We start from the raw sequence: 14,740 nt of genomic DNA, 5'->3' as shown, positions 1-14,740 counted from the left end.
AACATTGGGAGGTTGTAAGATGTTTAAAACCCTTGGATTTTGGTGACCTTGCTACTGCTCAGCTTCACCATTTCGCAGATGCGAGCGAGGAAGGTTTTGGGACAGTGACCTACCTGTTACTTTATGACAAAGGTGGCAGAGTTCACTGTGCATTTGTAATGGGTAAGGCACGTGTCGCTCCGTTAAAACCTGTCACCATTCCTCGTATGGAGTTGACTGCTGCAGTAGTGGCTAGCAGGATGGATAAGTTGTGGAGGAAGGAGCTGCAAATGGAGCTTAAAGAGTCTGTGTTTTGGACGGATAGCACTTCTGTTCTGAAATACATAAAAAATGAGACCTCACGTTTTAAGATCTTTGTGGCAAACAGAGTGTCGGAAATACTCAAGCTGTCAAACGTATCTCAGTGGAGGTATGTTAATACATCTAACAACCCTGCAGATCTAGCTTCCAGAGGTGCGAAAGTGGAGCCATTTCTAAAGTCTGGTGCATGGCTCAGTGGTCCTGATTTTCTTCTGGAACCTGAGTGCAGGTGGCCTACAAATCCAGAAATCTTGGAAGACCCTTTTGTTGCAGATCCAGAGGTTAAGGTTATGACAGTGAACACAGTACAAGTTAAGCAGATGAGTCCATTTGAGGAGTTCATTGGCTACTTTTCTTCTTGGCTCAGTCTTAAAAGGTCTGTTGGTTGGTTTTTAAAGCTTAGGACTTTGCTGCTGTCTCTAGCACAGCAGAGAAAACATTTGAAAGGGACTTTGTCCAAGTCAGAGCTCAGTGGTGAGCAGCTGGAGAAAGAGCTTAAGCTCCAGATGGAAAATGTTAAAGGTCAACTGCTGAACAGTGTTCTGTCGGTGGAGGACTTGGATGAAGCTGAAATGGCTGTGATTCGTTTCTGTCAAAAGATTAGATTTTCGGAAGAGTTTGATAATTTGGAGAAAGGAGAGTTGGTGAAAAGAACAAGTCATCTCTACAAGCTGGACCCAATCCTTGATGATGGTTTGTTAAGGGTTGGAGGTAGACTTAGTAGAGCCGCTATGCCAGTTGAAACAAAACATCCAGTTATCCTGGCAAAAGACCTTCACATCTCCCATCTTATTCTCAGTCATGTACATCAAGAGACAGGTCATGGTGGACGTAATCACATGCTTTCCCACCTGCGGCAAAAATATTGGATTCCTGGTGCTTGTGCAGCTATTAGAAAGATTTTGGGAAAATGTGTCGTCTGTCGTAGATTGTCTGTTACACCTGGATGGCAGAAAATGGCTGATCTACCCCAGAGTAGAATAACTCCTGACGAGCCTCCATTTAGCAGAGTAGGTTGTGACTGTTTTGGTCCATTTGAGGTCAAGCGTGGTCGATCTGTAGTCAAGAGGTATGGGCTTATTTTCACGTGCTTGGCAATACGAGCCATACACCTTGAAGTTTTGTCATCTTTAGACACCGATTCCTTCATCAATGGTCTGAGAAGATTTGTTGCGAGACGTGGTCAAGTTCAGGAAATCCATTCAGATAATGGTACCAACTTTGTGGGTGCTGAACGTGAATTGCGAGAGGCCATTGAGAAGTGGAACCATAGTCTCATAAATGACACATTGTTGCGAAAGGGTGTGAAATGGGTTTTCAATCCCCCAGCTGCATCACATCATGGAGGTGCATGGGAGAGGTTGATTAGGTCGGTGCGTAAAGTGCTAAACTCTGTTTTGAAGACTCAGACTTTGGATGAGGAGGGTTTGGTAACTGTGTTCTGTGAAGCTGAGGCAATCGTGAATAGCCGTCCAATAACAAAGGCTTCTACAGACCCTAATGACTTGGAGGCGTTGACCCCTAACCATCTACTACTCCTCAAATCAAGGCCGTTGTTGCCACCTGGAGTGTTCGACAAAGACGACATATATGCTCGCCGTCGTTGGAAGCAGGTGCAGTATATGTCAGGTTTGTTCTGGAAGCGCTGGGTCAAAGAATATCTTCTCGGACTTCAAGAGCGCCAGAAATGGAACAATATTAGAAGAAACTTCGTTCCTGGAGATGTCGTAATGCTTGTGGATGATATGGCACCACGAAATTCTTGGATTACAGGGAAGGTTCTTGATACTGTTCTGGACAAAAATGGCCTGGTGCGTATCGTACGGATTAAAACCCGAACGAGCATTTTGGATCGACCAATCACCAAAGTCTGCCTTCTGCAGGAAGCAGAGGGGCAGTGAAGATCCTTTGGATTATAGCTATGGACATGATCTTTTTCCCTTTGTGGAATATGAATTTTTTTTGGACATATTTTGTCAATTTGGACTCTGATTGGACTATCTTAGTGTTTGTCATGGTGTCTGTCTCCTACAGTTAGTGGTGGTGGTTAATTATTGCTGTGCAATAATTAGGGGCCGGAATGTAGGAGCCGTAAGCACTGTGTGGGTTTTCTTTGGTTTTTCTCTTATTTGTGTGACGTCATGATATTGGCACCTGTTACGTGTGGCACTGTGGGTGTGGTGTTGTCTATTAAGTCTCTGTGCTCACCTGGGTGTGTAAGTGGCCTGGATCATGGCGGCGGGGTGAGCCTGGGGAGAAACTTTCTGTTGACCGTCATTATCATCCTTATCACCGTCACCGTTGTCTTTGTCACTGGCTATGAGGGTATCCTTGCACAGCATTGAATATACGACGATTGAAGTAAGTGCTTGTTTCCTGTGCTTGTGATATGGATAATAAACCTCATGAACGTTTGTAATGGTGAGTCTGACGCGTCTTCAGTGTGAACCCCCATGTCTTAGCCTGCCGCGGCGTTTGGATTGTTTTTTTTTTTTATTGCTTATACGCCGCAATAATGGCATTGAACTGACAAAAACAGTACTTTTAGGCATTCCATGTTTTCTTTTCTGTCTGTTTTAGTCACATGATACACACAGTTAGTATTTGACTGCATAACTATTGTTTTTAATGACTGTTGATGGTGTAATATTAAAAAAACACACACACAGAGGATGTCATATGCTCTTTGTTTTTGTTTGATTTTTTGTTTGATTTTTTACCTATTTATGATGGGTTGTTTTTAATATAATAGTCAATGAATGGTTGCCATGTTGAATTAAATATGCCTACTTTGTCCTTTAGGGAGTATCATATTTTTTTTTAGCTATAGTTTTAAACTTATATGTAAAGCACTTTATGCTACATCCTTAATGTATGAAAAGTGCTATATAAATAAAGATTGATTGATTAATTGATTAATATAGGTGCTAGGGCTGAACAATATGGACAAAATTTCATATCTCGATATTCATGCCAGATATCTCGATATCGATACGATACGGTATGACTATGGGTTCGGTGAAAACCAAGCATTTTTCAGAAAAATACAAACATCATAATACAAAAAAATGTGGAAAGTGCAGTTTTATTCATTAGATCTCACTGCCAGTCATCAACATTAACATAAAGTACGAATAAATAAATTACAAATCAAACATTTTACTGCAGCTCTGCTTTACCAATAAATAACAAATATATGCAGCAGCTGGTGGACGGTGAAACATTGAAAGTGCATTGAAGTGCAACATGTTATATTCTTCTAAAGACAACATAACTGTTTGCAGAAAATGCATTTGCTACTCACAGAACAGAGGTAGTTACAGCACAACTTGTACAGATTCTTTGCAGGAACACTAGCTTGTTAACCATGTCTGGCTTCAGACAGGACCTCACAACTCACAGTGTTGCCTGATGCACTAAAGATTCTCTCTGAGGGAGAGCTGGTGGCCTGCATGCACAAGGATTTTCTTGCCATGTTGCTAAGCCGGGGAAAGTTGACTTTGTGAGTTCTCCACCACAGAAGGGGGTCCTCTTCGTTGTCACTTGTGGAGGACTGCATGCAGGCACTCAGCTCAGCTTCTATGGCAGCAGTGGGATCGATACATCGATATATCGTTGCTTTTTCAATACTAATATCTTGAATGTTCATATCTACAGGGTGTCCCATAAGTCTCCATACATAGGAAAAATAAATGTTTCTTGACATAAACCATTTTTATTTATACAATATGCTCTATATGACTGCCATTTTGTCGGGAACACATTTCAATTCATGTCTGCTGAAGAACTATAAAGAAGAAATATAAAGAAATACATGTTAGAACCATGTATGTATGGAATGTATTATGTCTCCTATGTATGGAGACTTATGGGACACCCTGTAGATAACGATATATCTTTCAGCCCTAATAGGTTCCCCATAACGTCATTGAGTAGAGCTAGATGAGCTGAAGGGTTTTTAATTTTCATGTAATTTTACTTGAAAGATGAAAAAAAATTGCTTTTTTTTTCTATTTTTACGATAGTATTTTATTGATCCCGCCCACTTGAGGATTGGCTTGGTCGGTATGTGTATGTGGATTTACGAATGTGCAGCTCCTTTTTTGTTTTTAAAAAAATGGTATATAAGGCAATTTTTAAAGGTTACAATTGTTAAGATCTAATAATTAATAAGTAAATCATTAATTTTCTACTCTACATTAAATTCCCATTAATTTGGTTGGTTATGTTTTCTGTTTATCTGGTTTAGTTTCACTTCTTTGTGTTTGTCTGAGTCTGAGTCTTTTTGCTTGTTTGTTTGTTTGTATTTTTGCTTTTTCCTATATAGAACACTGGGTAGCTTAGTTTGTTCTGTCAGACAGGTATTAATATAAGCATTCTGCTTCTGCCTGTGCCTTTTCAGTCACTAACCTGTTGGTAATGTTTGTAGTGTTGACAGGGGTTGTATTATGTGATGACTGAATAAAGAATTTCATCATCATTATCACCTGAAATGATTTTGACACCGCTGATTGTTAATAATTACAGTGTCATTTTTGGACCTTTCTGGGGGGCTGGTGTTGGCCCGCGGACCATATTTTTGACACCCAGGTCCAAGTTTGGTTTTATTTTATCTGTTGTCAGAGACTTTTCTTACGGAGTTTGTGTTGTGGAAGAGTCAGATATTATTTAGACCTAAAAAAGAAACAATATAAATTAGATGCTGGGCTGGAGGAAACAGAAACAAATACATAAAATAAAAATGAAGTTGATTTATTATTCGTTGTGCTGAGGAATCAAATTAGACTATCAGTGGAATTGCACGGCATCATGTTCTCTCTGCGCTACGTCGTAACACGCTGAGTCTCATTGAGTTGAATCTAATCATATTGCAATGGGAGGTGAATCATATCATTATCACTGGCAGTGCTTGTTGAAGCATCACATATCAGTAGGTGAACATATATAGCACAAGAAAAAAGAGTAAAAATGGAAAATAACAATGACGCAGGATAGTGGAGCAGTGATTTGTATTGTGTGGAGTCTGAATGTTCTCCTCATGTTCTCTCTAAGTTATCCAGCTAGGACAAGAGTTTCACAGCTTTATACAAAAAAACAGCAACAAAAAAACTGTCCACCGCAAAGGACATTCCATAAAAATGTTTAAAAATGCATCTGAAAAAACTGTTGCATCATGATGTTTCCAATATGGGCAATTATTTCATTAAAAAAAGCCAAAACTTGAACTTTTCTGGGTCTCAGGAGGAAAAAAATGCAGATTGACAGGTTAAAGCATGGGTGTCGAACTCATTTACAGCCCAATTTGACCTCAAAAGTAATATAATATATGTGAAGATGTTTACATTTGGTTGCTTCTATGAAACTGGTCATGGAGGCTAAAAATTCAAACCAGATGTAGACTGATGTTATGAAGTAAGTTTGGAAGCACTTTGAGTCTATTTTAAAAATAATTATTTATTGAGATAAAAGAGAAACTATTTTTCAGATAAAACACATTTTTGAGTTTTTTTGGGTATTTTTTTTAATACAAAAATCCGCATGTAACACGGTAAAAAGGACACGTAAATTACGTGCTACTAGTTTTTTGAATATCTTTTTATTCTCTCACAGGTACATTGTGAGAAATGAACTAATTATGCAAGGCAGAGTGTTTCACAAAAATGACCGGTGTTGCAAAATTACTCATGATTTATATGCGTTAAAATGGGCAGGTTCTGTATGTAACGCCAGTGGACACAATGGGTTACACACGAAACCTGGAATAAGACTGAGATTCATGAAAAACCCACGTCTGGATTAGAAAAACCACTAGGATCATCAAATTTAACAGTGTCTTTATTTATAGCGCTATATAAGACCATTTACAGCCATGTTTTCAGATCAAATGCACTGACACCTATAGGTAATTTTTCATGTCCCAATTTTGGTCCTATTTTTGGCCCCGATATGTGATAAAAAATTAATAAATTTTGGAATGGCTCAGAGCAAGAGTAAGAGTATTTATCTGAGGTCATCAGTACACACATCCTCTCAGCACAGGTACAAGCATACGCTGAATTTTCCCGTTTTCCAAAAAACCCCCAAAACAAACCAAAAAAAAAACAAACAAAAAAAACAGACAAACAAAAACTTAAACTAAAAAAAAAAAAGGAGAAAATTAGTACCCCGCCATCCCCCACCCACATTGGTCCACATTCACTTAATTACGAGTGTTATAGCTATTCTATTCTGTTATGTTTTCTATAGATGTTTTATCAAAGTAAGAGAGGAAAGGCTTCTATGTCATGTAACATTTCTCACTTGATCCTCTGAGAGAAAATTTGATCTTTTCCAGTTTCAACATCCTGCACCTTTTTTCTTTTTTTTTTTTTTTTTTTTTTTTTTAACTTTTTTCTTCCTGTGTTTTTGTGGGTTTTTTTTATATTAAACAAATTGCAATGATCTGCTGACTAATTTAACCCTTTCCCAAATGGATTTAACAGAAAAACTGAATAAATGAAAGAAAAAAACAACTTAACATCCTAGTTCCAAACCTCCCTTTTTCATGTCGTTATACTGTACATTTAATAAAAAAAAAAAACGGTTGTATTAGCTGAGTGCAGGGTGTGTGGGAGGAATAACTGCTGTGTGGCGCTTTTATCATGAATGGAAATGAACTCAGAGCAGATAATTAAAGCTCTAATAATTACGAGTACAGTTCATTTATCAGCTCTGGCTTCTTCACAGGTACTCCGCTCATTTTCCTGGTGCCCTGGGTGATGGCTAAATACCTTTATGAAAATCAAGAGTAAGTCCCCTTCTCTCTTTTCATCTCTCACTTGTTGAACTACACTGTAAAAAAAAAATAAATCTTTAATTCAATATAATTTTTACTGTTTATTTTCATGTATTTTTAAGATACAGGAAAATATAAATAAAATGACAAAAACAGACTGTGATTTTACATGTCAAATGCAAAATAACACTAAAAAACTGTAACTGTGAATAACCAGAAAATTTAAATTTTTTAAAAGAAATGTGTTCTTTTTTCACAGAGAAATACAGTTAAAATACATCTGGTAATTTTTAGGGCTGTTCTCTTTTTTTTCTTATAGTGGATAATGTTTTGGGCTGGTCTCTTTTTTTTCTTATAGTGGATATTTTTGGAGGGCTGTTCTCTTTTTTTCTCAAAGTGGATATTTTTTTTTTGAGCTGTTCTCTTTTTTTTTTCTTAGAGTGGATATTTTTTGGGGGCTGTTCTCTTTTTTTTCTTAGAGTGGATATTTTTTGAGCTGTTCTCTTTTTTCTTATGGTGGATAATTTTTTAGGCTGTTCTCTTTTTTTCTTATAGTGGATATTTTTTTGGGCTGTTTTCTTTTTTTTTCTTAAAGTGGATAATTTTTGGGGCTGTTCTCTTTTTTTTCTTATAGTGGAAATTTTTTGGGGCTGTTTTCTTTTTTTTCTTTTCTTATAGTGGATAATTTTTTGGGCTGGTCTCTTTTTTTTTCTTATAGTGGATATTTTTTTGGGCTGTTCTGTTTTTTTCTTATAGTGGATAATTTTTTGGGCTGTTCTCTTTTTTTCTTATAGTGGATAATTTTTGGGGCTGTTCTCTTTTTTTCTTATCGTGGATAATTTTTGGGGCTGTTGCGCCTCTAGGCCACCGTAATATGTGGAACCTGAACTAAAATTAGTTCCACAGCCTTGACTGTGGAATTTTTGCACTTTGCAAATTCATCCCACGGGCCGGATTGGAACCTTTGGTGGGCCGCATTTGGCCCCCGGCCGCATGTTTGAGACCCCTTCGCTACAGTACTATCAAAACCAAACTATTTCATCCATATGTGTAGTACTACAAAAAAAAAAAAAAAAAAAAAAAAAAACGCTGGCAGACAGATGACATAGATTATATTGAAACCAGATGTGCTTTATCTCTGGCCAAATTCCATGTATAGAGACCATGTTCGTACACTTTTGGAGTGTGAGCTGTTTTTGCAGCTTCTTAATATTTCATGCTCACATTCGGTTTCTTTTATGCAGTCTCTTAGGATTAACATACACACTTTACTTGTAAGTGGGTTGAAAGGGATTGAAAAGCCACACTTTCCGAACCGCAGACACTTTGTGCTGTTATGTAAACCTTTAAAAACACATGTCAGGTGTTTGTGAGTCCATCTTCTGCAGAAACAGCCACTGCTCTCTCCAGTTTCATTTGTGGGGAAAGTAAAAAAGACGTCTACTTTTGCAGGAGTTGCAAAGTAAATGTGTAAAAAAGCTTGAGTGAAATGACCTTTGCTGCTTTTCTTTTTCAGGTGTTGGGGTCAGAATATAAACATGAATTACTGGTGGATCATTCGGTCGCCGATACTACTCGCCGTCGTGGTAACTTCACCAGCTTTTTCTCATTTTGTTTGTGTCATCATTGTCATAAGCGATGATTACTTAACCCTTAAAGACCCAAACCACCACTGAAACCAAAAACATCTACTGATCTAAACTGTTTAATACCTGTTGATCCATTAATTCTGTCAATACATGTAAATAATTGGTGTAAAATACAGTTTGTCATCTTTTCATGGTCATCAGATATGACCCGTTGGGACGTTCAGAGGCTCTGTAGTTACCGTGGAAACACCGTCATCTTCTACAACATAGATTCACCAGAAAAATTCATGGAGTTGGATCAGTGACAGTGGATGGAGACACTGGGTTTATGTTCAGTTATTGATATATTTCTCTGTTTTTGATATAATAACACTCAACTTCAATCTGAGCTTTGATGAACATCTACATGATCAGTGACAACAAACAAAAATGAACAAAAACAGTCGACGTAATGAATAAAATGAGATAGTAAATAAAATGAACAAAATGAACAAAAGTGACTAAGAAAACTTACAAAATAATAAATTACATGGGGAAAAAAAAATGAATAAAACCCATGGAGTTTGGTCAATGACAGCGGATGGAGACACTTGTTTTACTTTTAGTTATTGATAGATTTGCTGAAAAAGTCACTTTTTCTTCAGTTTTCTCTATTTTGATATAATAACTTTTTTTTTCATGAACATCTAACTTAAATATAGGAAATTAAACACAAGAAAATAAATGATTTACAGTGAAAAATGCAAAATACAGAGGATAATATTATAATAAATGGTGATAAATCACTTAACCCATAAAGACCCAAATACTTACCATCGATCTAAACCATTTACTGATCTAAACTATTTAATACCTGTTGATCCACTTATCCTATTGATACATGTAAATAATTGGTGTAAAATACAGTTTGTCATCTTTTCATGGTCATCAGATATGACCCATTTGGACGTTCAGAGGCTCCGTAGTTACCATGGAAACACCGTCATCTTCTACAACTTTGATTCACCAGTAAAACTCATGAAGTTGGATCAATGACAGTGGATGGAGATGCCTACTTTATGTTCAGTGATTGATATATTTTACTGAAAAAGTCACTTTTTCTTCAGTTTTCTTAGTTTGATATAATAACCTTTGAATTTACTGTAAGTTCTCATGAACATCTAAATTAACCCATAAGGACCCAGTGTGACATTTGTTGCAGTTCCTAAATGAATTTTTCTCCATATTGAAGCTTCCTTAAGTGGTTTATCACTATTTATTGTAATTATTATCTTCTGTATTTTGTGTTTTTTTCTGTGAAAATCAGGTATTTTCCAACATTGAATTCACTGATCATGTAGATGTTCATAAAACCTCAGATTAAAGTTGAGGGTTATTATATTAAAAACATAAAATCTGACAAAAAAAAAAGTGACTTTTTCACTTAAATCTATCATTAATTGAACATAAACCAAGTGTCTCCATCCACTATCATTGATCCAACTCCATGGATTTTACTGGTGAATCAGTGTTGTAGAAGATGACAGTGTTTCCATGGTAACCACAGAGCCTCTGAACATCCAAATGGGTCATATCAGATGACCGTGAAAAGATGACAAACTGTATTTTATACCAATTATTTACATATATTGATAGAATTAATTGATCAACAGGTATTAAACAGGTTACATCAGTAGATGATTTTGGTAAATAATGGATGTTTAGGTCTTTATGGGTTAAATGTAGTAAACTAAACACAGGAACTAAATGATTTACAATGAAAAATGCAAAATACTGAGGATAATATTATAATAAATGGTGATAAATGACTTAATCCATAAAGACCCAAACACCTACCATCAACCTAAACCATCTACTGATCTAAACTGTTTATTAATACCTGTTGATCCATTAATCCTATCATTCCATGCAAATAATTGGTGTAAAATACAGTTTGTCGTCTTTTCGTGGTCATCAGATATGACCCATTTGGACGTTCAGAGGCTCTGTAGTTACTGTGGAAACACCATCATCTTCTACAACATTGACTCACCAATAAAACCCATGGAGTTGGATCAATGACAGTGAATGGACACACTTGGTTTATGTTCAGTTAATGATAGATTTGACAGAAAAAGTCACTTTTTCTGTCAGTTTTGTCTGTTATAATATAATAACCTTTGAATTTATTTTGAGCTTTTATGAACATCTACATGTTCATTGAATTAAATATAAGAAAATACATGATTTACACTGAAAAAACTTAAAATAAAGAGGATAATATTACAGTAAACAGTGATAAATGACTTAGGAAAGGTTAAATATAGTAAAAAAAAATATTTGAGAACTGCCAGAAAAGCAACACTGGGTCTTTAGGGGTTAAACAATCCAAAGTGCTATGTGAGGATAAAACAGCATTCATTTCCCATTTTCTGCAATCCATTCCCTATTCATACACAGTAAAATATTAAAGTGGTCTCATTTATTCATGAAGCGTAAAAGGCTATCTCTGCTGTAGGCCTAACATCTGGGAAACATGTTCAGACTCGGAGTTTTTCGCGGAGCGACCACTACACAGTTGAGTTGAACCGCTCCTTATCTGTCTGATGGGACCGGGCCTTTTATTGTAGGTGTGTTTTACAGAGGTCAGTCCTGAGCTTTTACATAAGTCCAATTAATCACGGCTCTTATGTCAGACCGGTTACACAGACATCCCTGCTTTTTCCATGCATTAATCGTCTCGGTAAGTGGCCTGTATCTCACAGGAATTCCTGTGTTTGAGTTGTTACAGGGAGGGCTGGTTCCCATTTCAGTGTTTTCCTCTTTATCATGAGCTCATCGTGTTCACTTGAGAGAAAACAAAAACTAAACACAGAAATAAACACTCATGGGATTCTACACTGGCTTTAACCTGCAGAGGCTGTATTTGTGTATTCAGAACGCTATAAACGCTGTTTTCCAGTAAATATAATGAGAAAATACATGATTTACACTGAAAAAACTAAAACGAATGAGGACAATATGAAAATAAATAGTCATAAATCACTTAAGAATGGTTAAATATAGAGAAAAAATCATTTGGGAACTGCCACAAATGTAGCACTGGGTCTTTATGGGTTAATACAATAAGAATTATTCTAGAACTTTGCATAAAAGACATAAAAGCAAAAGTAGCAATGGAGATAAAATGTTGAATAACTTTTGAGCCAATAATCCTATTCATATGTTTAAATAATGTCATGTAAAATACTGTTTTTCAGACTTTCAATGACATCAGAGGCGTCTTATTTAGACATTTAGAGGCTCTGTAGTGATTCTCCAACATTATTTAATCAATGAAACATCTTTTTATGTTCAGTTAATGGTACTTTAATAAAAAAAAAGTCAGTTTTCTCTGTTTCTGATATAATACCCTTTGAATTTACTCTGAGCTTTTATCAACATTTACATGTTCAGTGAATTAAATATAGAAAAATACATGATTTACACTGAAAAGACTAATGAGGATAATATTACAATAAATGGTGATAAATCACTTGTATTTGGGAACTGCCACAAACGTAGCACTGGGTCTTTATGGGTTAATACAATAAGAATTATTCTAGGACTTTGCATAAAAGACATAAAAGCAAAAGCAGCGATGGAGATAAAATGTTCAATAACTTTTGAGCCAATAATCCTATTCATATGTTTAAATAATATCATGTAAAATACTGTTTTTCAGACTTTCAATGACATCAGAGGCGTCTTATTTAGACATTTAGAGGCTCTGTAGTGATTCTCCAACATTATTTAATCAATAAAACATCTTTTCATGTTCAGTTAATGGTACTTTAATAAAAAAAAAAATCAGTTTTCTCTGTTTCTGATATAATACCCTTTGAATTTACTCTGAGCTTTTATGAACATCTACATGTTTAGTGAATTAAATATAGAAAAATACATGATTTACACTGAAAAAACTAATGAGGATAGTATTACAATAAATGGTGATAAATCACTTGTATTTGGGAACTGCCACAAACGTAGCACTGGGTCTTTATGGGTTAATACAATAAGAATTCTTCTAGGCCTTTGCAAAAAAAGACATAAAAGCAAAAGCATCTGTGGAGATAAAATGTTCAATAACTTTTGAGCCAATAATCCTATTAATATGTTTAAATAAGTAAGATAAAATATTGTTTTTCAGCTTTTCAGTGACATCAGATGTTCTATTTAGACATTCAGAGGCTCCGTAGTGAACATGGAAACCCATCTTCTCCAACATTATTTCACCAGTAAAACCTCTTTTTATGTTCAGTTAGTTACACTTTAATTTAAAAAAAGTCACTTTTTCTGTCAGTTTTCTCTGTTTCTGATATAATACCCTTTGAATTTACTCTGAGCTTTTATCAACATTTACATGTTCAGTGAATTAAATATAGAAAAATACATGATTTACACTGAAAAAAACGAATGAGGATAATTTACAATGAATGGCGATAAATCACTTGTATTTGGGAACTGCCACAAACGTAACTCTGGGTCTTTGTTGGTTAATACAATAACAATTATTCTAGTACTTTGCATCAAAGACATAAAAGTAAAAGCATCTATGGAGATGAAATGTTCAATAACGTTTGAGCCAATAATCCTATTAATATGTTTAAATAATTAAGATAAAATATTGTTTTTCAGCTTTTCAGTGACATCAAATGTGTCCTATTTGGACATTCAGAGGCTCTGTAGTGATTCTCCAACATTATTTCACCAGTAAAACCTCTTTTTATGTTCAGTTTATTATACTTCAATAAAAAAAGTCAAATTTGCTGTCAGTTTTCTCTGTTTCTAATATAATAATTTTTGAATTTACTCTGAGCTTTTATCAACATATACAGGGTGGGGAAGCAAAATTTACAATATTTTGAGGCAGGGATTGAAAGACAGTGTATGACCAATTAGTTTATTGAAAGTCATGAGAATTTATTTGCCACAAGAAAATTGACATAATAGAAAATGTTTTTATTCTATGTGTCCTCCTTCTTTCTCAATAACTGCCTTCACACGCTTCCTGAAACTTGCGCAAGTGTTCCTCAAATATTCGGGTGAAAACTTCTCCCATTCTTCTTTAATAGTATCTTCCAGACTTTCTCGTAATAGTTTTGCTCATAGTCATTCTCTTCTTTCCATTATAAACAGTCTTTATGGACACTCCAACTATTTTTGAAATCTCCTTTGGTGTGACGAGTGCATTCAGCAAATCACACACTCTTTGACGTTTGCTTTCCTGATTACTCATATGGGCAAAAGTTTCTGAAAAGGTATGGATAATAGTGTTAGGTATGATTATGACATCAATATATGTTTAGTTTCAAAACAATTGACGTAGTGCCTGCTGAGAAAAAACAACTAAATGTTCATTGTAAATTTTGGTTCCCCACCCTGTACATGTTCAGTGAATTAAATACAGGGAAATACATGATTTACGCTGAAAAAAACTCAAACTAATGAGGATAATATTACAATAAATGGCAATAAATCACTTGTATTTGGGAACTACCACAAACGTAGCACTGGGTCTTTATGGGTTAATACAATAAGAATTCTTCTAGGCCTTTGCATAAAAGACATAAAAGCAAAAGCATCTATGGAGATAAAATGTTTAATAACTTTTGAGCCAATAATCCTATTAATATGTTTAAATTATTAAGATAAAATACTGTTTTTCAGCTTTTCGTGACATCAGATGTTTTATTTAGACATTCAGAGGCTCCGTAGTGAACATGGAAACCCGTCTTCTCCAACATTATTTCACCAATAAAACCTCTTTTTACGTTCAGTTAATGATACTTCAATAAAAAATTCATTTTTTTCTGTCAGTTTTTCTGGTTTGATATAATAACTCTTGAATATACTCTGAGTTTTTATGAACATCTATATGTTCAGTGAATTAAATATAGGAAAATACATGACTAGTGAGGATAATATTACAATGAATGCTGATAAATCAGTTAAAAAAAAAAGTTATTTATAGAGAAAATTAGTTTGGAAACTACCACAAACATAGCACTGGGTCTTTATTGGTTAATACAATAAGAATTCTTCTAGGCCTTTGCAT

The 14,740-nt window shown here is 35.2% G+C and overlaps 1 protein-coding gene across 3 annotated transcripts in view; it reads left to right on the top strand.

Annotated features, from left to right (window-relative positions):
• The window catches only part of gcgra (glucagon receptor a), a 169,266-nt gene that overhangs the window by 142,880 nt on the left and 11,646 nt on the right, over positions 1 to 14,740 (top strand). For all 3 annotated transcript variants that reach the window (XM_030141402.1, XM_030141404.1, XM_030141403.1), the window contains exons 9-10: positions 7,027 to 7,087; positions 8,592 to 8,661. In XM_030141402.1, the coding sequence (XP_029997262.1) occupies positions 7,027 to 7,087; positions 8,592 to 8,661 (131 nt within the window). The remainder of the gene's footprint in view (positions 1 to 7,026; positions 7,088 to 8,591; positions 8,662 to 14,740) is intronic.

This window comes from Sphaeramia orbicularis, chromosome 8 (genome assembly GCF_902148855.1).
Source record: "Sphaeramia orbicularis chromosome 8, fSphaOr1.1, whole genome shotgun sequence".
Lineage (NCBI taxonomy): Eukaryota > Metazoa > Chordata > Actinopteri > Kurtiformes > Apogonidae > Sphaeramia > Sphaeramia orbicularis.
This window is presented reverse-complemented; position numbering and strand designations above follow the sequence as displayed.